The sequence below is a fragment of the Branchiostoma floridae genome, chromosome 1, assembly GCF_000003815.2.
Source record: "Branchiostoma floridae strain S238N-H82 chromosome 1, Bfl_VNyyK, whole genome shotgun sequence".
Taxonomy (NCBI): domain Eukaryota; kingdom Metazoa; phylum Chordata; class Leptocardii; order Amphioxiformes; family Branchiostomatidae; genus Branchiostoma; species Branchiostoma floridae.
In genome coordinates this window covers 11,802,664-11,823,034 of record NC_049979.1, presented here as the reverse complement: position 1 = coordinate 11,823,034, position 20,371 = coordinate 11,802,664, and the positions used below count along the sequence as shown (strand labels likewise).

At 41.8% G+C, this 20,371-nt stretch overlaps 3 protein-coding genes and 1 long non-coding RNA gene across 7 annotated transcripts; 1 reads left to right on the top strand and 3 right to left on the bottom strand.

Moving 5' to 3' along the window:
• Positions 1-339: 339 nt before the first annotated feature.
• Positions 340-9,875, bottom strand: LOC118421899 (26S proteasome regulatory subunit 10B). Its single transcript, XM_035829407.1, has 14 exons — positions 9,696-9,875; positions 7,448-7,527; positions 7,105-7,144; positions 6,714-6,766; positions 6,156-6,223; positions 5,774-5,888; positions 3,745-3,832; positions 3,576-3,637; positions 3,131-3,254; positions 2,732-2,793; positions 2,158-2,278; positions 1,691-1,771; positions 1,244-1,315; positions 340-723 (listed from the first exon to the last, which is right to left on the bottom strand). The coding sequence occupies exons 1-14, from the start codon at positions 9,802-9,804 to the stop codon at positions 605-607; spliced, it is 1,194 nt and encodes a 397-aa protein (XP_035685300.1). The 5' UTR covers positions 9,805-9,875; the 3' UTR covers positions 340-604.
• LOC118421910 lies at positions 4,069-4,962 on the top strand. The gene is made up of 2 exons (XR_004831868.1): positions 4,069-4,401; positions 4,858-4,962. It is a non-coding gene; the product is annotated as an uncharacterized LOC118421910 (long non-coding RNA).
• A 1,259-nt stretch (positions 9,876-11,134) lies between the features above and the next one.
• On the bottom strand, positions 11,135-15,486 carry LOC118426818 (inositol polyphosphate multikinase-like). 2 transcript variants are annotated; one of them, XM_035836362.1, is made up of 7 exons: positions 15,412-15,486; positions 14,443-14,656; positions 13,341-13,526; positions 13,080-13,144; positions 12,611-12,706; positions 12,201-12,282; positions 11,135-11,977 (listed from the first exon to the last, which is right to left on the bottom strand). In XM_035836362.1, the coding sequence occupies exons 2-7, from the start codon at positions 14,618-14,620 to the stop codon at positions 11,217-11,219; spliced, it is 1,368 nt and encodes a 455-aa protein (XP_035692255.1). In that variant the 5' UTR covers positions 14,621-14,656; positions 15,412-15,486; the 3' UTR covers positions 11,135-11,216. The 2 variants fall into 2 exon arrangements, with proteins under 2 accessions (XP_035692255.1, XP_035692246.1); XM_035836353.1 differs by lacking the exon at positions 15,412-15,486 and having other exon boundaries at positions 14,443-15,204.
• Positions 15,487-16,409: 923 nt separating this feature from the next.
• On the bottom strand, positions 16,410-20,296 carry LOC118410181 (cartilage intermediate layer protein 2-like). Of its 3 annotated transcripts, none has more exons than XM_035811724.1 (4): positions 18,432-20,296; positions 17,937-17,990; positions 17,725-17,757; positions 16,411-17,354 (listed from the first exon to the last, which is right to left on the bottom strand). In XM_035811724.1, the coding sequence occupies exons 1-4, from the start codon at positions 18,502-18,504 to the stop codon at positions 17,089-17,091; spliced, it is 426 nt and encodes a 141-aa protein (XP_035667617.1). In that variant the 5' UTR covers positions 18,505-20,296; the 3' UTR covers positions 16,411-17,088. The 3 variants fall into 3 exon arrangements, with proteins under 3 accessions (XP_035667634.1, XP_035667617.1, XP_035667625.1); XM_035811732.1 differs by having other exon boundaries at positions 17,937-17,987; XM_035811741.1 differs by lacking the exon at positions 17,725-17,757 and having other exon boundaries at positions 16,410-17,354.
• Positions 20,297-20,371: the final 75 nt, after the last annotated feature.

The following is a 20,371-nucleotide window of genomic DNA, read 5'->3' as shown; positions in this document are numbered from 1 at the left end:
GCCTTGAAGAAATTTCTTCAATTGAAATAAGTTCTTGGAGGGTTTTAGAAATGATGACCAACCACGTTCTCTAGCCTGGCATGCAAATCTATATTCATGTGTTATTGCTGCTTAGTCTCTTTTTCCTATAGGCAGGACCAAACCTATTTGTTGAGAGCACAAAAGACACTCTGCAGCTCTAAATATGTTTTTATGTCTACAAGTTGTTGGGATCCTTATTGTAGTTCAAAGCTGGTAACTTGTGAATGGGACGAATTTCTTTCTTTTTGAATACGAGGTCTAGCACCTTTGAAAAGAACATCCAAAACTACACAATCATGTAAAGACAGACTTTTTAAATCTTACTTTATTCAGATATTGGATTCATAGGTCTGATGAAGAGTACACAGTTTTAGAATACATATGGAGAAGAAACAAGACTGAAAATTGTTCTCTATAATGAGTCTGATTAAATAGTACTATAATAATAATAGTATTATTACCGAGACAGGGAAGACAACTTTTATCTGTATGGTACTAATAACAACAAAAGCAAAAGGAGCAAACAGTATCCTATGGTCATTGTTTACAGTTCTGATTCAGGAGATTTGATGCTAGTGGTTGTTTATACAGGCTTGTAGTCCAGTTTGGACTCCAGTTTCTTGTTATCGCAGACTTTCCTCACGGCCTTCATAAAGTCCTCTTCTATCACGTACTCTCGCTCCGATCGGATGGCAAACATTCCTGCAGGGGAAGAATAAGCATTTCTTAGCGTGATAAAACTATGTGCCAATGCAAACTTGCTTATCTAATTTTCAACTGGCCGTCCTCCTTAGATATCAACTGGACAAAACAACTACAAAACACAAACCTACTGACATCTACTTTACATACCAAAATTATGCAGGTTGAATATTGTTATATCGCAGGTTAAGTACTCCGTACTAAAAGCATGTAAAGACCATCAAATAAACGTCACATTTTGTTTGAGACCATATTTGATATGTTTCAAACTTCAGAATATGATGGGTGCTTCCATACAATTGCACACAGTTGGAACTGATATACAGGTACAGTACAGGATAAGCCAGTCGATTGCAAAACAGGTTACCACAACATTGACTTCTCGTCCCCACCTCTGGACCCTTCCTACTGTGGTACAGCTGGGCACCACCTTTGTCTCAACACCAGGCAGAACATTTAATGCAATTAAGTAACTTCTACTGTACTAAGGGAATAGCAGATGAAAGAGAAATAGTCTGACCTGCTTCAGTACAGACGTTCCTGAGATCGGCTCCGTTGAAGCCATCAGACAGTTTCACTATCGCTTCGTAGTCTGAAGGAGGGAAACAGGGTAAACAATGTTTGTCAAAATCCACGGTAAATCTACGGTACTTAATTATGGGGAAGATACTCTAAGGAAACCACAATGTTCACAAATGATCACAATGGCCAGGTGGTCCTAATGTACAGGTGGTCACTTGTACAGGTTTGACTATATAAAACCTGTACAATGTAGTGTGATCGTTTAATGATGATGTGGAGCATTGCCTGTGGAAGTTTTCCTGCGCATCAAACACAAATGGAGTTACATTACAAAATGTAGCTACAATATTTGGTATCGATTGTACAGAGTGCTCCAACTACAACCAAAGCGACAAAAAAATCCTGCAGTCAATTCATCCAACTCCACAGAAAAGGTGTTACCAACCTATTTCTCCATGTTTTGTCATTGGTCCAGAGTGGATCTTCAAGATGTCCATTCTGGCCTGCTCATTCGGGAGGTCGATCTCTGATGGGGAAAAAAGAACACAGAATATGCCAAATGCATTCGTCATCGTCATGTATCCTAAATAACAACCCCAACAAGTTCACTATCAATGAATACTGAATGTAGCATCCTGAAAGTTGAGACAAAGACATTCAAATTTTCCAAGCAAATACAAGAGCCCTGTCCTACAATGTGTTTTAAGTGTCAGAAACACCAAATTTTAAAGTTTTTTGCAGCAGTTTTAATTTTGCAGGGACCTCCAATGCTTTTCCAACGTACATGAATTACAATACTACTGATCTACAGAATGGTTTCAACCCTGAAATTCAAAATACATGTACTGTGAAAAACTCCCTTTCCGTTCTAAGCGAACAACAAAATGAAGGAATGTACAGTAGAAGACTTACGGATCTTCCTGTCCAGTCTGCCCGGCCTGAGCAGGGCCGGGTCCAGCGTGTCGGGCCGGTTGGTGGCCATGATCATCTTCACTTTCCCCAACCGGTCAAACCCGTCCATCTGGTTCAACAACTGCAATGTTCCAGATGGCAAGTTAGATATCAGATATCCCAATATTTTTGTAGAATCTATTTTATAGGGTCAAAAGTCGGGTCTCCTTCAAATCAAGTGTTGCAAGACCAGAATCAGCCTGATATCAGACAATGTATCTGTTACTTTCTTTCAAATACATGTATGTCCATGTGGACTGCTGGATACCTCGGGGGTACCTCTTGGTTTTCACAGGTATGTCACTGTGTCCCAGGTTGAGTTCAAAATATCTGGGACCCAAATATAGCCCTGTAGCCAAAGGGCATCCCACTGGCCCAAGTAGGGGTCACAGCAGTCACTGTCCATGAGCTCCGAAGGACATTTTCGACAGCAATTTTGAAATTTGGCAACCGACAAATTTGGCAGAAGGTTACTGACAGGATGACCCTAGTTTTACACATGCATGTCAACTAACAGTCACAACAGTCTACTCACCTCCATCAGTGTTCTCTGGATCTCTCTGTCAGCAGATGTGCCCTCCGAGAAACGTCTGCCACCTGGGAGATCAGAGGATAAATACTTTAGACAAAAATTAATTTGACATTTTTCCAGACTTATTGATATTTTGTACTCTGTTTAAGATTTCAGCATCTCTGTTAATTATCAGCTATTCGGAAGGGAAAATTGAGAGAGTTCCCGGGTTTGTCAGACCAAGGAAAGAAGCTGTTGCTGTAGAGTGACTTTGAGACGGGCAATTGAACAATATAACGCTGGGAGCTAGAGGAAATTCTTGTGGTACATTGAAAGGATCTCAATGGAGGGACAAGCAGTGTGGCAGACAATTTGGCAAGGGAAGCTATTGTAGGATCAAACTGGAGGCTAGTTCTCCCTCACCTATAGCATCTATCTCATCCATGAAGATGATACATGGTTGATGGTCCTTGGCATACCCAAACATCTCTCGGATCAGTCGGGCACTCTCTCCTATGTACTTGTCAACTATGGCGCTGGATACAACCTGGGTCAGAATGATACATGTATGGAACATTGAACATGACAATAAAAACATTTATAACATTCAAGCTTGATTCAGTTTGGATTGTTCTTAGCTTAACCATGATGATTTCTGGCAATCAAATTGTACCGCTGTTTTGTTTAGTTTGCGGCTATAATAATCCTGTAGTGCAGTAAACAATAGAAATGTTCCAATATTCCTATTGTCATGAAATAGAGGGGTCAAAATGAAAACTGCAAAAATGAAATCACCGGAAATATTTCAAATTCAGCAAAATTGGCACTGAACAGAGGTTTGTTTTGAAGTTTGTTTAGAGTGCCTTACCTTCAAGAAGTTACAATCCAGCTGACTTGCTACTGCCCTGGCCAGCAGAGTTTTTCCTGTGCCTGTTAACAAGACAAAACAGTTACACTTGTCTACAGCAACCAAACAAGAAAGCTGTTCATACTAAGGAACCACCTAAAAGTGAAGTAAGAAGACCTGCATGTCCTACCTGGAGGCCCGTACAGCAGGACTCCCTTCGGTGGGTCGATCCCAACACGGAAGAACAGCTCAGGGTTGAGCAGGGGCAGCTCTATCACCTGAACAGGGACAAAATACACCATCAGAACTGTTAAAATGTCCCAGGCTAAGATAGCCTGCTGGCCACAGATTTGCAGTAAAAACACAATTAGGTGACATGGAAATGGGTGTATCCAGCGTTACTCATTTATCACAGATTGCACCAGGAAAAACAGGAGAGCTTCATTCATACAGCTTATCTAGGCTAGACTTATTCCTTTCTTTTGCTCTCAGATATCAAGGACGTTACATCAGGAGGACTGAGCACGTAGTTAACACCCCGCTGCGCCCATTGTTTCGCCGTGCGAAATCCCGCTGCCTTTTTTTGTGCCTGCCCCGCCGCGGTACTTCTTTGTATAGAACGTCCGGTGCGGGTTTTCGCGGGGTTTTGCTGGAAATTACATATTAATGAGCATCGCTATGACATCAGATAGCCCGAGCCGTCCCGAGGACTCGCTCGGAATCCAGCTGTTTTCCGACTATTTCCTTATTTGGGGAGCGTTTCTGTCATGCGCAGAAGTCTGCATCTTTTAGAGAAAGAAATGGCGGACATTTTGGTGTTTATCTGATCGTCGTAGGACAATCATGGGTGAGTTTACGGACTTTTTCGTCCAAATCTCTTCATATTCTCGGCCGCTAAATATGTAAGAAAATGCACAGATTTATGCTGCTATAACATAGTTTCGCAAATTTTCCTGTTTTAGCGAAAAATTTCCCATGAAAGTACGGACCCATTTTTCTGCATTCCTGCATTGTTTTGATCAGAGCCCGGCTGATTTTTCCAGATCTCGGAGCTCAAAACTTTGCTCACAGTGTAACAAAATGCCGTAGATGGCCTTCCTCAGTGAACCAACAAAGTGGTGGGAGGGGGAAAAGTCCGTACTTTTTGGGGATCGTTGGGGAACTTCTGAAGCTAAAATCGTTTGCTACATGCCGGAATACGCGGAGACATGTGCGGACAAGTTCATATCAATTTGTTTATGTAACGTTAACGTTGTACATCTAGGTTCCCAATCTTATCGAGTCCATGTTTGTGCATTTTCAGGTCGCAAACTGCTGGGGAAGGGAAGGCCACTCAATCGACGTCATAGAGCATACAGCTTTGCCGAAAAGGCCACATAGTCTGAATAAAAAAATTCACGCAACTGAAGCAAGAGTAGTAATCATCGTGTTCTATTTTTATAAACTGTAACGTTATTTCTAAATAGAATAAGTAACGGTTATATCTTGTAAATCTCCGAGTCGATATCAGACTTGACGGTAGCGATGAATAAAGATCCCCCCTCCCCACCGTTTATAATTTTATTTCCGCTACGCAAGCACACTTGCGCTACGCAAGCAAAGGATGAACAAGGACGTTATATAACGTCCTTGTTATGAACGGGTCTTGAAGGTAAGAATTTTTTTATAAGGATGCTCTTAAAATACAAAATTGTTTTTAAAGTAAACTTCTAACATTAAGTCTGGTGTGTCACTGTCAATTATTGTGCCAGTAAAGTCAGCTATAAACCGTTACGTATTGCAAGTAAAAGTGTTACTGCAATTGCTAGTTCTGCGCTGTTTGCATGACATCCAGCTGTCTCCAATTCTTCAAGAACTTCTTCAAAATATCACTCAAAACCAAGGTCTAACCCAAGTCACACCATTATAGTGAATTTGTGTTACAATAGAGGGATGCTTGTGGCAGCCTGCAATCTATGCAAATCAGGGGTAATTCATATCTAGGTGTCAATTGCTCTCTTCACACATGAATCGAAGCTTGATGAATAGGCACTGAGTCTGAACTCAGTCCTTCTGATGTAACGTCCTTGCAGATATCAAGTAAAATTTAAGTGGAAGGACATGATGTAAACAAAGGACTAGTAGGTAAACTTGACTCTGACTACAGTCACTCCCTGGATCCAGACTTTCCCCTCAGCGTCGATCATCCAGAATAAGCTGTAATCCATACATAATCTCACCTCTCTGAGCTGTCTGATCTGTTCTGCCAGTCCTCCGATCTGTGAGTAGGACACTTCACCCGGGTCCTCGATAGACATGTTATACACCAGGGGGTCCACCTCACGGGGAAGGTACCTGCACAAACCATACAGGTTAACTTGACATCTCATCTGTGTTGGTTGAAGTTACTCTGGATCAAAATTGAACTGTAACATCTAACTCAAAAACTTTTATGCTGGAAATTACAGTTAAACTTTGATCCAGAAAGCAGACAGGTGTTATTCCATTAATAGTTTTGACTGTATTGTAGATCTGCAGACAAATTAGTAATATGTTACAGTTAGAAAGCTTCGACAAAGACAGACATGTAAAAGTAAGTCAGTTTTGTAGCTTGAGTCTGACCTCATGATGGTGAGAGTTGTCATGTCCAGAGCCACACGGGTGCCAGCCTTCAGCCTGGCCTTGTCGACCTTCGAGAGAGGGAGACATGTTAGCAGGGCTAATACGGGTGGGTACCGGTAGAGAAAATTCAGGTACGGCTCAGGTCCAGAAGATCAAGTCCCGATCCAGACTTGAATCTGGACCTAATTGTTTGTGAAAACTTGTGAATGGGTGATACTCAAAACAATGGTCCAACTTTCTACAAAGGAGTACTCTATTTGGTGGAGAGCTTTGCAAATACAGTCAAACAAGTGGCCACAGTGGCTAGCTGGTGCTTATTGCAGTGGTGGTCTCTATTACAGGTTGGTCTGTACATACCAGCAAGTGAAGAATATATTTTCTCATTGCCCAACCTCCCGTTGACTTAACTCAACCTCTATCTTTCCTACATGGCTAAAGCAATAGTAAGGAGGTTATGATTCACAATGTAACACTGTCACTGAATACATCAGAATCTTTGTGTTTCACCCACGACCCACATGCAGGCAAAGTTTAGGGTAAACAAGTGTCATTGTGTACCTGTCGCCTGCAGCCCACCACATAGCGAGGACCGTTGGTCGCCTTGACAATAACTACAATAAAAACACAAGAACAAATTAGTACAAAAGTTCATCTGTGTTAATAGCTAACATAGTACAGAGATAAAATGTTATTGCAACACAAAAAGTTTTGACAAATTACTGGTGTTCAAAATGTCATGTGACCAGGTGCTTGGTCACTTGAATTCTGAGGAACACTGCAGTGGGACAGACGAACATTTGATGTTGTAACTTTTGTGCTAGAACAAAGTTTTAACCCTATTCTACGAGATTGTATTTGATTATACGTAAACCAAAGGGAACAATTTGTAACAGACGCTTTCAAAAGTTCAATCTTGTTACAGGACAAAGTTGTTGTGTTGTATACTTACACTTATCCTCAGTCAACTGCTTCAGCACTTCACCAACAATCTACACAAGAAGTGGAACAAAATTTGTCAAAACTGCTGCCATGGATTGACCCAACTACATTATGTTAATTCACTAAAAAGCTACAAGTTGATGATGAAAAGCTCAGGTTTGTAGACTTTTGTCCACCATTTTCAGTCCATATAGAACAACTGGTTGGATGAAAAGTAATGTATTAATATATATGCCTATACTACAGAAGTTGAGTTTGGGAGAGGAAAAATACATAGGACAAATCTGATGTCACAAAATTGAAATTATTGAGGTGACCAGGATGATATCATCAGTATAAAGTAGTGACTTCACCTGTCCAACACTCTGTAGAGCCTTCAGGTCGTTCTCAGACTTCTCATAGTCCTTCGTCAGCTCCTTCAGCTGTTCCCGCACTGGGAGAAAACACACAACATTCTTACAAATGTCATAATTGGATGGTAGACAAACTACTAGTAAGCTATATATATATGTGTGTATATATATATATATATAAATGAACAAACATAGAAGAACAAGCAGTAAAAAGATGGCAAAGAAGAAGAGAAAACCAAACAACTAGCAGCCACATGCAGAAAGCCAACACGAGTTTCAGGGGTCTCCCTACAGAGTGGAACAACGGCGCAGCGCCACTCTCGAAAATCCTGGCGCCACTCCACCCAAGTTTCAACTCTATGGGTTTCTCTATGTCTTTTGAGGGCAACTAGGGGGAAAAAACAACTGAATTCCCTGAAGTTTGAGTGAGAGAGGTCTCATATTTTGCAGAGAAATGGACACATTCACCCTTCCTTTGTGTCAGTGGGCTTGGGTTGGCAGCAAAAATCACACTCCTTTGTTTTTGTCCTATTGTTATGCGTGTAGACAATAGATGTTGGTGACTTTCGCATATGATAATCTCATTAAAAAAAACCTGTTTTTCAAGACAAGGAAGACTGAGAAAAAACAGACAATAGACCTTGTGTTTATCTTTATGTTAGCACCAGACTGTGCTGCTAGTAGTGGTGCCAAGCTTCTAAAACGCTCCTATATGGTGATTTGCCATGATTTCTACCCAAAATGTATCTCTTGCCTTTCTTTCCCATCACAAATTCGGGTTTGGTGACATTTCTGTTTGCAATTTTCACTCAGCAAGGTGGCCTAGTATGGTGGAAAACTTTACTGTATAAATGCGAGTGATAAGTTTTTATTTTGTTTGTTGTTGAAAAGAGCCTCCTACTAGTCCTAGATTAATTAAAATGTCAAGTTGCATTTCTTTTTATATATCAATAGATATAGCTTATAGTTTGCATTGAAAATGTACTTAACTTGGACATGTATTATAGTACTTAAGTCAATTGGTCTGAATTTGAAAGATTTTAAAGATTAAGTGTCAGGGGAAGGCTTCAAATTGTGATTCATTAAGGCAAAATGCAACAGCTTCTCCAGGAATCCTGCCTCTCCGAACCACTCCCCCTCATAGCCACGCGTTACGTTGCATCGGCCACAGCGCGGCCTCCAGCACCACTCCCCTAAAATTTTCTGGGGAGACCCCTGAGTTTGAAGAAGAAATGCAGCACATGGGGGTCAAGAACGACTCAGATCTCTATAAACCAACTCGTGAGTGGACACACGGAGCTAAACGCCTACAAAAACTGGATTGACCCCACGGAGACACCAAACTGTAGCACATGCGGTACAAGGGAAAAGATAGACCATTACATGTATGAATGCCCAAAATATGAGAACACCAGACAACATCTAATGAAAGAAATTGACAACATATATGAAGACTACGGAATCCCTCAACAAGAAAGAACGATGGATGTTGTGTCCCTAGCAGGAATGCGAAGCGACCTGACGAACGAAGCAAACAAAAGGATGTATTTGGCGTTCACCAAATACATTGAAGACACGAGAAGGTTCGCCGAGCAGGTCTAGAACACCCCAAACACGCATACGCAAAGCACCAGAGTACAAGCACCAGCGAGGTCAACAAATCTAAGAGCACCCAGCAGAAAAAGCACCAAGAGACCATGTCTAGCGGAGAAGTAGACGTTAAACAAGGACAACAACAACAACAACATTAAATGACTGACTTGTAGAGATCGAAAGCAGCTCACTAGATAATATTTGTTAAGGTTTAAATGTTCGTCTCAGTTATTTATGAAAGACAGTGGTTGCTATCTGATATGTCGTTTGCAAAACCTATTCAGTTGCGAGTAACTTTTGTTTTTTGAGCATATAGCCTATATTAATTTGCTTACAAACGTGAACTCACACGCAGTGTCCCATGTGCCACGGACTTTCACTGAAAAATGGCGCCAGAAATGAAGACTTACTCTACATGAGCATAAGCATTCTACTAGAATGAGTCTTCTTTGGACTATTTACTTACAAAACGTGTATACTTTCAAAACCACCTGGTTATACAGCTTCGAAATCATGCCCCCCTCCCCCTTCAGGTCCATATACGAATGACTCAGCGAGTACAGCACTACTTCGTTTGATCTTTACAAAGTGAATGCGGCCAACGATGGGCAAAGCGAAGGTATCACAGGAAAGTTAAGACTCTCCTTTTACTCACTCTCTTTGAGCCGACTCTCCAACTCTCGGTGTTCCAGGAGTTTTTTGCGATAGTCCGTGAGACCTTTCTCCCGAGCGGTGTCAGTGGTGGCCATGTTGCTCGCCGTCATTTTTGCACTGCACTGTGGGAAATTTGCAGCGCCACCTCTCGGATTTGAATGTAACTGCACTAGATGAGTCAAGCTGTGGTAGCCACTGCCAGGCTCCGTGGAGCGCCGAAAAATAGTAGAAATCAGCTATATAGATTGAATAGTATGTTAGTGGACTCGGCTAACCATAGATTCCAATAGGCGAACCACGGGACTATTGCATATTTATTTACCCCTAACGTTACTAACAGTTATTCACTCTATTTACTCAGGTGTCCAGCTAACGGAACCTGATAAAAGATGAAAGGCTATTGGCTATTCTCCAAGCAGAGGCTTCGGTCGCAGGATATCAGTGACCGGGATTTTGATATGTCTGCTTCCTGGAGGAAGCCGCTACTAAGAAATCTTGGCCCGCACTAAATATGCCCCGATCGAAACCTCTGTTTGGAGAATATCGAATACTAACGTTAACGTTACATCGCCTCCTTCGTGGCTTTCCACGAGCGATTGCGATTGTTTGAAGCGCTGATTCTCGATTTCCAACAGATGGGCCAGGTCATTATGCCACGAAGGTGTACTCTGCATGCAGAGGTTTGGCTCGGGCTGTTTGATGCGTTTTTGTCGGGCTTTCTATTTTGTACTGTTTTAGGTAAACAGCCCTCAGTAGAAATCCCGACAACAACGCCTACGACACGTCAAAAACAGCCGGAGCCGAACCTCTTCTTGGAGAGTAGCGAAGGTTGTGTCTGTACCCGCTATCGAAGGAGGCTACAGGCAGTATACGTCAGCTATAAATTTGAATGGATGTCATGTTATGAAATCGCACAGGGAGCTGCAAGCAAACGGACCGCCCCTCCCACCACCGCTTTGGCATTGTTTGCATATATATGGTGCTAGCCTTGGTGCTGAAAAACATATCTGATGCTTTATACAGGATATAGCAGAGCACATTATACATGTGCTGATGAAAAATTCAAATCTACTGGTATCTCCAATGTTCCCTATTTCCCTTTCATTTTCAAGTTGATTTAAGATTTTCTGTTCTGCCTGTAGTTGTTACCTCCGCGATCCTGTATAGTAGATTAGTAGTGGCTGAGCTTTCCTTGATGCGTAAGAATTCCCGGGACCTACTAGACATACCACACCTAACCGACTGGAGCCTCTGCTCGGAGAATACCCGGAGATAACAAATCCTAAAGAATGTCAGTACAGTATATATCAATTATGTAAATTACGATCTAATTGGAATTTTATTCTTGTGGCATTTTGAAGTTAAAATTATTTACCTACCAACGTCATGGCAAGTCCCTCTTAAGTTAATATTATAATATATATAAACCATACACATTAGGGCCTCATTTACATGATTTATTGGCAAATGCTACAATATTCTTTCTCTGCTAACGTGAGACTTTCAGACATGTTTGTATTGATCACGAAGCTATCTTTTCTAGATAGCTTATCAAGTTCTTTATACCATAAAGGTAGTTCTCATCAATATGGTCCGACGGATACACGTGGGCAAAGTCAATCATTCTCACATCTATCATAGCCTGAGATATACAGTCTGTCTCACCATTCCTGATTGGACGGGATAACCCATCCTCTACCGGTGTTGATCTATAAGCCATGTCTCTCGGTGAACCTGAGTGACCTGTGGCTGTGAAAGCTTGTTCGAGTGACTTTGGATTGCCATTAACCCCTTGACTGGACTCGTGTGTATGTGATCCGTTGACACTCTTTGCCTTTGCCTTTGCCACCTCCTGCACCGAACCAAAGATATCTTGTGACAGAATTTGCCCTAGTCTCGGTACCAAAACTCGTTCTCTAGAAACGTCTGCAACATTTTTATCTCCCTTGGAATGTGATACCTCAGAATTAGACAAGTGGTGCGTTTGATCACTGAAAGATACGTTATCACTTGCTAGAGTGACTGAGCACAACGAACGGCTGGTGCCTGTTAGGAGTTTATGTGTGGAGTATTCTGTGCTGTTCTTAGGGGAGTTGAATGTGGGTTTCTCTATGGCTTTCTCTGGCTCTCCCTCGTAAACGATGAGGAGAGAGCTTGAGAAGAGGCAGATCTGAGACTGAGTCTTGATGAACTGTTTGATTTTATCCAGACGACACAAGATGGCCTGTAACACTCGGACTTGCAGCGGACAGGTCCCGTCCATGGTCAGGTATTTAGTCAGACCTGTAGGAATAAAGAAATGGTTACGATTGTGATAAGAAACGAACATCATTCTGAACTTGTCTCGTATGGAACCAAATTATTTCCCTTCTTCTCAAAAGAAGCAGAATGGAAATCAGGTTACAACAACGTCATATTCATATTTCATATATTGTTGTCAATAGTCTCTTTCAACAGTAAATCAAACAAACATAAAGTGATAATGCACAAAAAGTAATTTTCTCACCAATGCCGACATGGTTTTCATCAAGGCTTCTCCCGTATTCCTTGTCATAGCACGCCACCTCACCTGTTTTCCTCTTATAGATCTGTAAAATAAAACCAGTTAGATTACTGTAAAAGTTTTTGTATATTCCAGTCTTTTTAGATCAGACGAATAGCTTGATGTGGTTTCTTTATCGTGCTTAGTAAGTTTTCTTTCATCTGTTGCAGTGGCGAGATTTTTAGCTAAAGGGAAGGCTTGCTAGTTTTTTGTCCAACCACATTCTCCTACGCAAATTCGAACCCACTCCCCAGAACTTCGCTCAGTTCATACTCTTCTTACCGCCCTACACTAGGACAAAGACAAATGGAAGGTGGGAAAAAGGGTCAGCAATTGTCAACAGAATTTTCATGTTAATCTGAGACAGGACCTACCCTCATTCCCATTAGTTGAAACCCCAGAAGGTCAAGAGGTGGATATCTCGTCTTCTCTCGCTTGGGGTTAAAATCAGGGCGTCTTCTTCTTCCCACCTGAGTTTTGACACGAGAAAATAAAGTCATCAGTGTGCCTCTCACTTAGTCTTAGCAAGGACGTTACATCCTTGGTCTTAGTAGATACACTGTTGTATTACTGACATGCTCTTGTCAGTGCCATCGCTACTAAACTTTTAATGCTAGATGTATCATCCCATCATTCTCTTCTCATGGTATAAAAGTAAAATGAACAAGATAAACTGCAATCCACCAATGATGCAGGCTTGATGTGCCACTGCATGTTTCAGAGCCTCAAACGAAAGTTGCACAGCTCGCAAAACTGCATAATGCTTATATTACGCTTAGAATGTGTATTTGTCCTGAAATCTTTATTTAGATTCTTCTTTCAATTCGGATCTCTATCGTTCACCTTGACATCCAGAATACAGGGCTGGCGGAACTTTCTGGTGATGTCCTCCAGCCTGATAAAAACCTCTGCGTAAGGTTAAGGTCAACAACTAGCCTGATTAAATCTGGCTTATAGCAGCCCGCCAAACATCCGCCGGCCCCCTAGAAGGGGCCAGTTACAGCCCTGGACAGCGGAGTTTGTGTTACACAGACTAGGTCAACAATAACAACAGGTAATGTTTCCTTTATTCGTTACGTAACTATCAACCTGACGAAAGGATACGTGATTGGTCGTCCTCAGGAACGAACTTGCCCAGGTACTTTGGCATGAACTGTCTCAAGGTGAGAAGGTCCTGACTGTTGGTGCTCTCCTCCTGAAAAATCTTCTGGTAGAACCCGAGTTCTCTCTGCCCAAGGGGCGGCGGCTGGAGGGCCTTCAGTACTGTCCCATCATCGTGTTGTAACATGCCTGGAAAATGAAAAAAGGCGAAAGTCAAGCAGTCATCCTCTAAGCATGATCCATGATGCTTTTTCAAGTACATGTACAAGTAGGTAGTGGTAGTGCAAATGCATCTCGCTTAGCACATCAGGTCCTTCCTACTTCTGTATAACAGTGTTGAGTTCTTTTAGTCGAAGTGGTTTCACTCTTGAGGCCAACTGTCAAGCTCCTTCATACACACACCCCCCTCATTTACGCCCCACTCCGAAAGGACAATACAAGTGTTGTCTATAACGATATCTAGGTGTGTCCAGACCTGGGCATGAATTCGTGCCACTGAAAGATACATAAAGTACAGAATGTACATTAAAGTAACTTTCAACGTCTTGAAATGCTGTGGTAAGACTATTCCTATTTTTTTTTTAAAGTCTGTAAATCTGTATCAGTGACGGTCTGAAATTTGGACTTGACACAATGAGAGAATCTCAGAACAAGGATTTGGGAGATGACAGACTTCACCCGTTTGGCCACATTCCCAAACCGGGTCCGGTCGGGCAGCTTTCGGGAACGGAAAGTATTATATGGTACGTCTTGTGTAGTTTGTTGTCTTCCAATACACAAGGCGTAAAAGGAATAGTCGTGGGTATCATTTGTGTATGTTTTTAAGTATACATTTCTATTATTCGTTTCCACAAGGACGTTATATCAGATATAACTTTATAAGCTTATAAGCTTGGTTTCCACAAACAGCCCGACCGGTTTGAAATGCGAGGTCAGTATGGCAACACTTCCAAAGTGACACACTGAGTCAGAAACATAATTACATACAAGCTGATCATGAAAACAAATGCACCTCCTTGCTACAATATACCAGTACTCAGTGCTTGCTTTATAAATCAAGGACCAAGTGTTCTTGTTAGTTCTGTTCTGAGAAATTTATCCTGACCTTTCTTAGTCTTCCCCTGTCCATATCGGTGCCCGGCGACTTGGTGTTCGAGCGGGCGGCACCGCCGGGGCAGGGGAGGGGTACACACCCCTTCACCTGCTCTGCTTTTGTCCGGAGTTTTCCTCGCATTTCCAAGGTCAAGTTGGTTTTTCCAGGGCGTCTCACTGCTCACAGCCATGCCACGATACCTGTCTCCTTCCTCACAGGCTACAGTCTACAGCAGGGCAATCGTAATGGCATGTCGACAACAGGAATTTGGAATTAAGAAAACCGGTTTGACAGGTTTGATAGATTTGCATGTACTTTTGCTGCGTCTTTCTGTTGTTGAGAGTTTTTTTTAGTCACGGTTTATATCTTTGCCTCCACTATATTCATTTCATCCCTAAGAAAAGGGACTTATGTAAATGTTAAGAGTAGCTAAAACACACAGTTGAAAGGATGTAGCGTTACTACTCTCCAAGCAGGCGTGTTGGCTTGATTTTGACGTCTTTTTATACGTTTTTTTTGCCGGTTTTTCTCTTTTGGGCCGCCAGCCAAACTTGTATGATGACAAAAAGAAATCCACGCCAAAACCCAGACTGCAATTCCAGAACTAGCTGCTTATAATGGACCCAGACTATGCCACTCAAGAACTACCCAAAAATCATGACCATAGCATGTCCAGGACACGAAATATGAAAACTGGAAGTTCCGCTGCCGTACCTCATTTAGCTTCTTGAATAAATAAAGGTTCAAACAAATAAATAAATAAACAAACAAATAAACCCAGAGAAGTCCACAAAGGACCCCAAATCGCAGGGATTCCGAGGACAGAGAGTCCAATTTCACACACAAGATGGCGCGATGTAATGATAGCAATCACAGGTCAACACTTTTACCTTGCCAGGTCTTTTCTATTCGGCTCTGTGCGACTTCGGTGTTTGCACACTTGCAGAGGTGTCTAAAGAGCATTATGTGGTCAAAACTAACCTGGAAGATACAAATGACGGGTCGTTTTTGGCAAAACAAGTCATGTTCAGATCTTGATACTCTAAACGTATATCAAAAGGGCGGTCTTCACTTTGGTATTCGAACCCTCAGGCTATCTTCAGCAAGGCTTCAGTCTGAATTCAGAAGTCATTTAGTAGAAGGGGACAAAATCATTTGTGCTTCTCAGTGACTATGTGGGGAGGTCTTTTGCAGCTTAGAACTAGACTGTAACTGTAAAAACAAACTTGTAAGATAAGTAATGGTAGACACAGAAAAACGTTATTGAATTTTCTGTCATGAAAGGTGCATATTTCCCATTGAACCCAGGGAAATGGTACAGGATTAACTTGGTGGGGCCACAAAAGGGTCAACAGTCAAATTCTAGAAACTTCGGATCACTATTTTGCTTTTCACAATGTGATCATATATTGGAGTAAGTATTGCGTTTTTACCACATTTCTTCACATTCACACATCTTATGGGATGAGCTCAAAATGAAAAATACTGAAGACCTTAAACCTTTAATTTTGCATCTCTTTTACAAATCTTGTCACAGCAAGCCATACGTCATGCCACCAAATCAGTAGAACATCCCATTTGGTGAGCAGTCACGAAACTGACACGTCAACAAAGCCATTTAACCGGGAACACAAAAATGGACTATTCCAAATTGTTAGAGATTAACATACTGTTTACTAGTATTTTCTGTGTTTAAAAAATTTACCCTTTCAAAATTCCATACATGAATCTCATATCATTTAAGAGACGCAATGATACAGACAGATTTGATTATATATTCAGATGTAACAACTCCCACAATGCTAAAATAGGTAAATATATAAAAGACTGCTTTGTCATAAGAAAAAATGCCGAAACTCATAATTAGCCCCACTCGATTGTAATACAATATCAATGATTTGAGCTAGCTCTTATTCTTCTAGAAATTAGGATTCCAATTTCATTCTATATTCATAATCTGCATATGTACTAAGTTTGATACTTGTTTTAGTAATTAGGATGATAAGTTTGTTTCTTCTTCTTTTTTTGCCATACATTGTACCGTGTACGATCGTTGCGCAATAAAGTTCTTCTATCACATTTGCTTCTATCTATATAAGTGAGCAAAGTAAATTAAATCCAGCAGAGTTATATTTGTTGCTCCAATAAGGTCATATTGATTTGATCATATAGATGGCATCAACTTTCGTCCGTTTCCAAAAAGTAAAACAACAAGATTTCAACTACACTATAAATCGTATAAAGGAGCTGTAAAGAGAGTATTTATATGCCGTAGATTTAAAATGCTGAAACAGATGCTAATGTCATATAATGTAAACAAGTAAATTCCCACTTCAAAGAAGATCTGAAATTACAACATGAAAATCTAGTGTTAAGTATACCTCACTCAGTGTGTTAAGTCTTTTATGGCAACCCTTCTGGCCACTAAGATTGCATACTGAAGGCAACTTTTTGCAAAACATTTTTTTTTTCATTCTCGCATCAATTATCCACATCATCAAACCAGCATGGCCTAGTCTGACAAAGATGACAAAAATGACTGTGCGCATTGCCTGCATACCTAAAACTGACAAAACGATTGAGATGCGTATGAGGTGCGTATTGTGAGTATGCCTGTTACGTTAATGCAAAAATGTCATATCGCATGCTGTTTGCTCACTACGGGCACCAGAAGCGCACTTCGTAGTCCTCGCATCGGCGGTCCAACTGGTGCGCGTCCATGCAGACGAGTCCCTCGTGGGGGCTGAACTTCACGAAGTACTCCCTCGTCTCCGAGGCTGGGGTGTTCTTCCCTTTGACTCGGGCCTGGATGCCGGAGGGCCTGTCGCAGATCTTGCCGGGGTTCTCGATCCGGAGTTCGCAGAGCGCCTCGTAATCTGCTGTTGGGAGCGGGTCGTCGCGGTCGAACCAGCGGGTCCAGCCGCCTGGAATGAGAACAAGATCCATTCACAACTTCTCCAGTTATGTTGTCCACAGACAAACACTCAAAACTACAAAGCCCGCTGTAGAACCGTAAGAAAACGCAAGGTAAACCACTTTTGAACTTGACCTCCCTTTCCACAACCGCTACATAACTACCAAATATCAACAAGATCCATCCGCAACTTCTCGAGTTATATGCTGTTGACCTACATACAGATCCAATCAACAAGCCCTGGCGGGGCAATCGTTTGCTTAACCTTCTAGGCGAAGGCAATAATAATTATACCACAATGTCCATAGTGCATTTTGTTGTGCCATTTCTTCCATGTTATATCACATGTAACGTTACAGTGACGAGTACAGAATACTTACTAGAACCCCGTGCGTCCTGCACCCGTTTCTCAGCTGAAAGGTAAGTTTGATTATTGTCAGCAGGATTTTCTCACACATCAAGTAGGTTAACTACAATATCCACTTGATTTCGTTTACCATTGCGGAATCAACGATGACAGAAGCGTTATGATATTAAAACGTAGGGAGAGCCTTCAAAAACAGAAGTGAGAAGGCGTAAACAGAAGCCTTACCGGGGACATCCTTTGACTTCTCCCCTTGTTCATCGGCCATGCTACTTCCCTCTTCTCCAAGTTGAAAAGAAACAAATTATATTGTTTTAATTTGCAAAATCATGCATGTGCATTCTCAAGTAAGAGTAAATTGATGGAGCACACACTCATTAAATCTAACACTAATGACACTATACGGTACAGTGTACTACGTGTACAATTGTTGGGTTTGACTTTTTCTTTGAAGGCAGTAGTTAATGAATTGTCCCACGTTCTGCAAAATATTTTTGTTTTATGTAAAATCGTAGTCTATCAAATACAGTACAGCTGTAAAGTTACTGGTTGACCAGTTCAAGACGCCATCTTTTCCAGAATTACAATAACAAAGTAAAATTATCAGTTTTCTCAAGTTTGAAATGTGAGTGGAAACTACCAAGTTTCCTGTACTGAGTCTAAAAGGTATTGCGCATTGTTGTTGTACTTCTGGGACATTTGATTGACAGCACCTGAACCCACCTTCGAGCCTCTCCGCTGCTGTGCCTGCCGCCAGAAACACCAGTCCCACCGTCAGGAACAGTTTGATGGCCATCGCAGACGTTTGTGCACCTGCTGACAAAATGGTTCAGGATATATTATGCAGCTGGAACGTATGCGTGATAAGCTAAGAATTTAAGACTTAAGGCAGGTCTAACAGGTCTAACAGGTGCCCGTCTTCTCCACAACTACCTGCACACAGCCGTTAGCGTCCCCTTTTCATAACAGATCAGACGGCAAACTCTGTACTGTGAAGGCCTGAAGGGCACAACATAAATGTCGGGAGAAATAGATCATTGAACTTAAACAACTCTTGCAACACAAATGGCTGACTTGTAGTTTATTACGGTGGATATGTTTTAAAATGTAGCTAATATATAACCAAGGTGACGTGACAATTACAATTCAACATATAATCCATTGTGGGTGACCTGGGTCCTGGTGTGCTAGGCTGAAAACACACGTCGTGGCGCAGTTAATTCGCCAAGTAGATGCAAAGGTCTGGCTTGTATCGAGCGTATTTAGTGGTGTTTCCTTCGATTTTCTAGATTTTTGAAGACGCCTTTTTACAGATAAATAGCTGCACCGCAGAACACCGCCAAATACAAGTATACCCAAAACAAGCTCGAGTGTTACATCTTCTTGGAGATTACCTTGATCGTACTCTGAGCTTAAAACTTCCACCAGGCCTTTCTACGGAGTGCGGATCCTAGAATTCGGCAAAACTTTTGGCAAAAAATAAAATTGGTCAGAAACGTCGGTCCGCGGTAACGTCCCTGCCTACGGCTAGCTCTCCTCCACTAAGGAAGAAAATTCCGATCTAACTCATGTATATTCGTAGTGTACATTTTGAAATTTCGCGGTGGTTTCGTGTCCGCGGTTTTCCCGGTGACCTGCTCGTCGCAAATTCGAACTTGACCAAGAAAGTTTTGTTCTGTCTTCTACCCACCTGCGCTACTATCTGAACCGCAAACTTCAAACCACCGTAAACGCTCCATTTTCACAACCACGAAATTAGATCCTCGCAAACTTAAATCACTTACAGTAGTTCGTCGTGGCCCGTGGGTCATTTTGTGAAAGGGTTTATTTTCAGCGAGGCAAAAAGAGAACCAGCTTCTCCGGTACTAGTATGTTACACCAAAAATCAGTTACAAGCAACTCGGCATGGTTTTGGAAACAGTTAGACGAAGAAGGGCGAGTGGGTGGACCTTTTAAATCGCTCACATGTAGGCGGTTTACCACACCCCTTCCGATCCCCGCAACCCCCACTCCTTTCCACTTCTGGCTTCTTTGCTGCTGTCCCCCGTCTTCCTTCGCCCTTGTTCCGAACGTACGTATCTGCCTCGTGTATGCGTGTTCTTATCGTTTAAATGCATACGAGGTATCCCTAATTATCACCTGTCAGGTTTCACCTGTTCTTAATTGGATTGCTTACGTTCTCTTTACTTCCGCGGGGACTACATGATTGAAATATGACAAAATTCCCCCGTGCAAGATTGCACTCTTTCAGTACACCCCATGTGGATTTGCATAATAGACCAGATAACACCAGGCTCGCTGATTGGCTTCCAAATCCTCCTCAGGATATTGATTCAGGCTAATCGATTGGTTACCTTTTTGATTAAATTGTATAGACATACAGGTCTGCACCTGAGTAAACCTCCAAATGGGGTCAACGACCTTGAGGTAATTGATCCCTGTGGCCATTGGCAAATGACCCAAAAAATCATTTTGAAGTGGGTCATTTGAATAAATATGTCTTCACAACACAGGGCAGTGGCACTTTATGTAATTAAAATATTGTTATTGTTTATCATCCTGTTATTCTAAGCAAGGCCTGGTGTAAGGTTGTATATACATGTACATGTAAAGTGAACTACCCCGCCCATAAGGTCATCCTATGTATGATGTAGGGGGCTGCA

What these genes read in the sequence shown, in the direction of transcription:
- LOC118421899 (XM_035829407.1), bottom strand. Translation starts at nt 9,804, where the DNA reads ATGACGGCGAGCAACATGGCCACCACTGACACCGCTCGGGAGAAAGGT. An exon ending in TGGATTGTAACTTCTTGAAG is followed by an intron (nt 3,255 to 3,575) that starts GTAAGGCACTCT and finishes ATTCTGACCCAG; the next exon opens with GTTGTATCCAGCGCCATAGT. An exon ending in GGATGAGATAGATGCTATAG is followed by an intron (nt 2,794 to 3,130) that starts GTGAGGGAGAAC and finishes CTGATCTCCCAG; the next exon opens with GTGGCAGACGTTTCTCGGAG.
- LOC118426818 (XM_035836362.1), bottom strand. Translation starts at nt 14,620, where the DNA reads ATGGCTGTGAGCAGTGAGACGCCCTGGAAAAACCAACTTGACCTTGGA. An exon ending in CCTGTATTCTGGATGTCAAG is followed by an intron (nt 12,707 to 13,079) that starts GTGAACGATAGA and finishes GTCAAAACTCAG; the next exon opens with GTGGGAAGAAGAAGACGCCC. An exon ending in TTCAACTAATGGGAATGAGG is followed by an intron (nt 12,283 to 12,610) that starts GTAGGTCCTGTC and finishes TTTATTTTACAG; the next exon opens with ATCTATAAGAGGAAAACAGG.
- LOC118410181 (XM_035811724.1), bottom strand. Translation starts at nt 18,504, where the DNA reads ATGGCCATCAAACTGTTCCTGACGGTGGGACTGGTGTTTCTGGCGGCA. An exon ending in AGCAGCGGAGAGGCTCGAAG is followed by an intron (nt 17,991 to 18,431) that starts GTGGGTTCAGGT and finishes TTCAACTTGGAG; the next exon opens with AAGAGGGAAGTAGCATGGCC. An exon ending in GAAGTCAAAGGATGTCCCCG is followed by an intron (nt 17,758 to 17,936) that starts GTAAGGCTTCTG and finishes CTTACCTTTCAG; the next exon opens with CTGAGAAACGGGTGCAGGAC.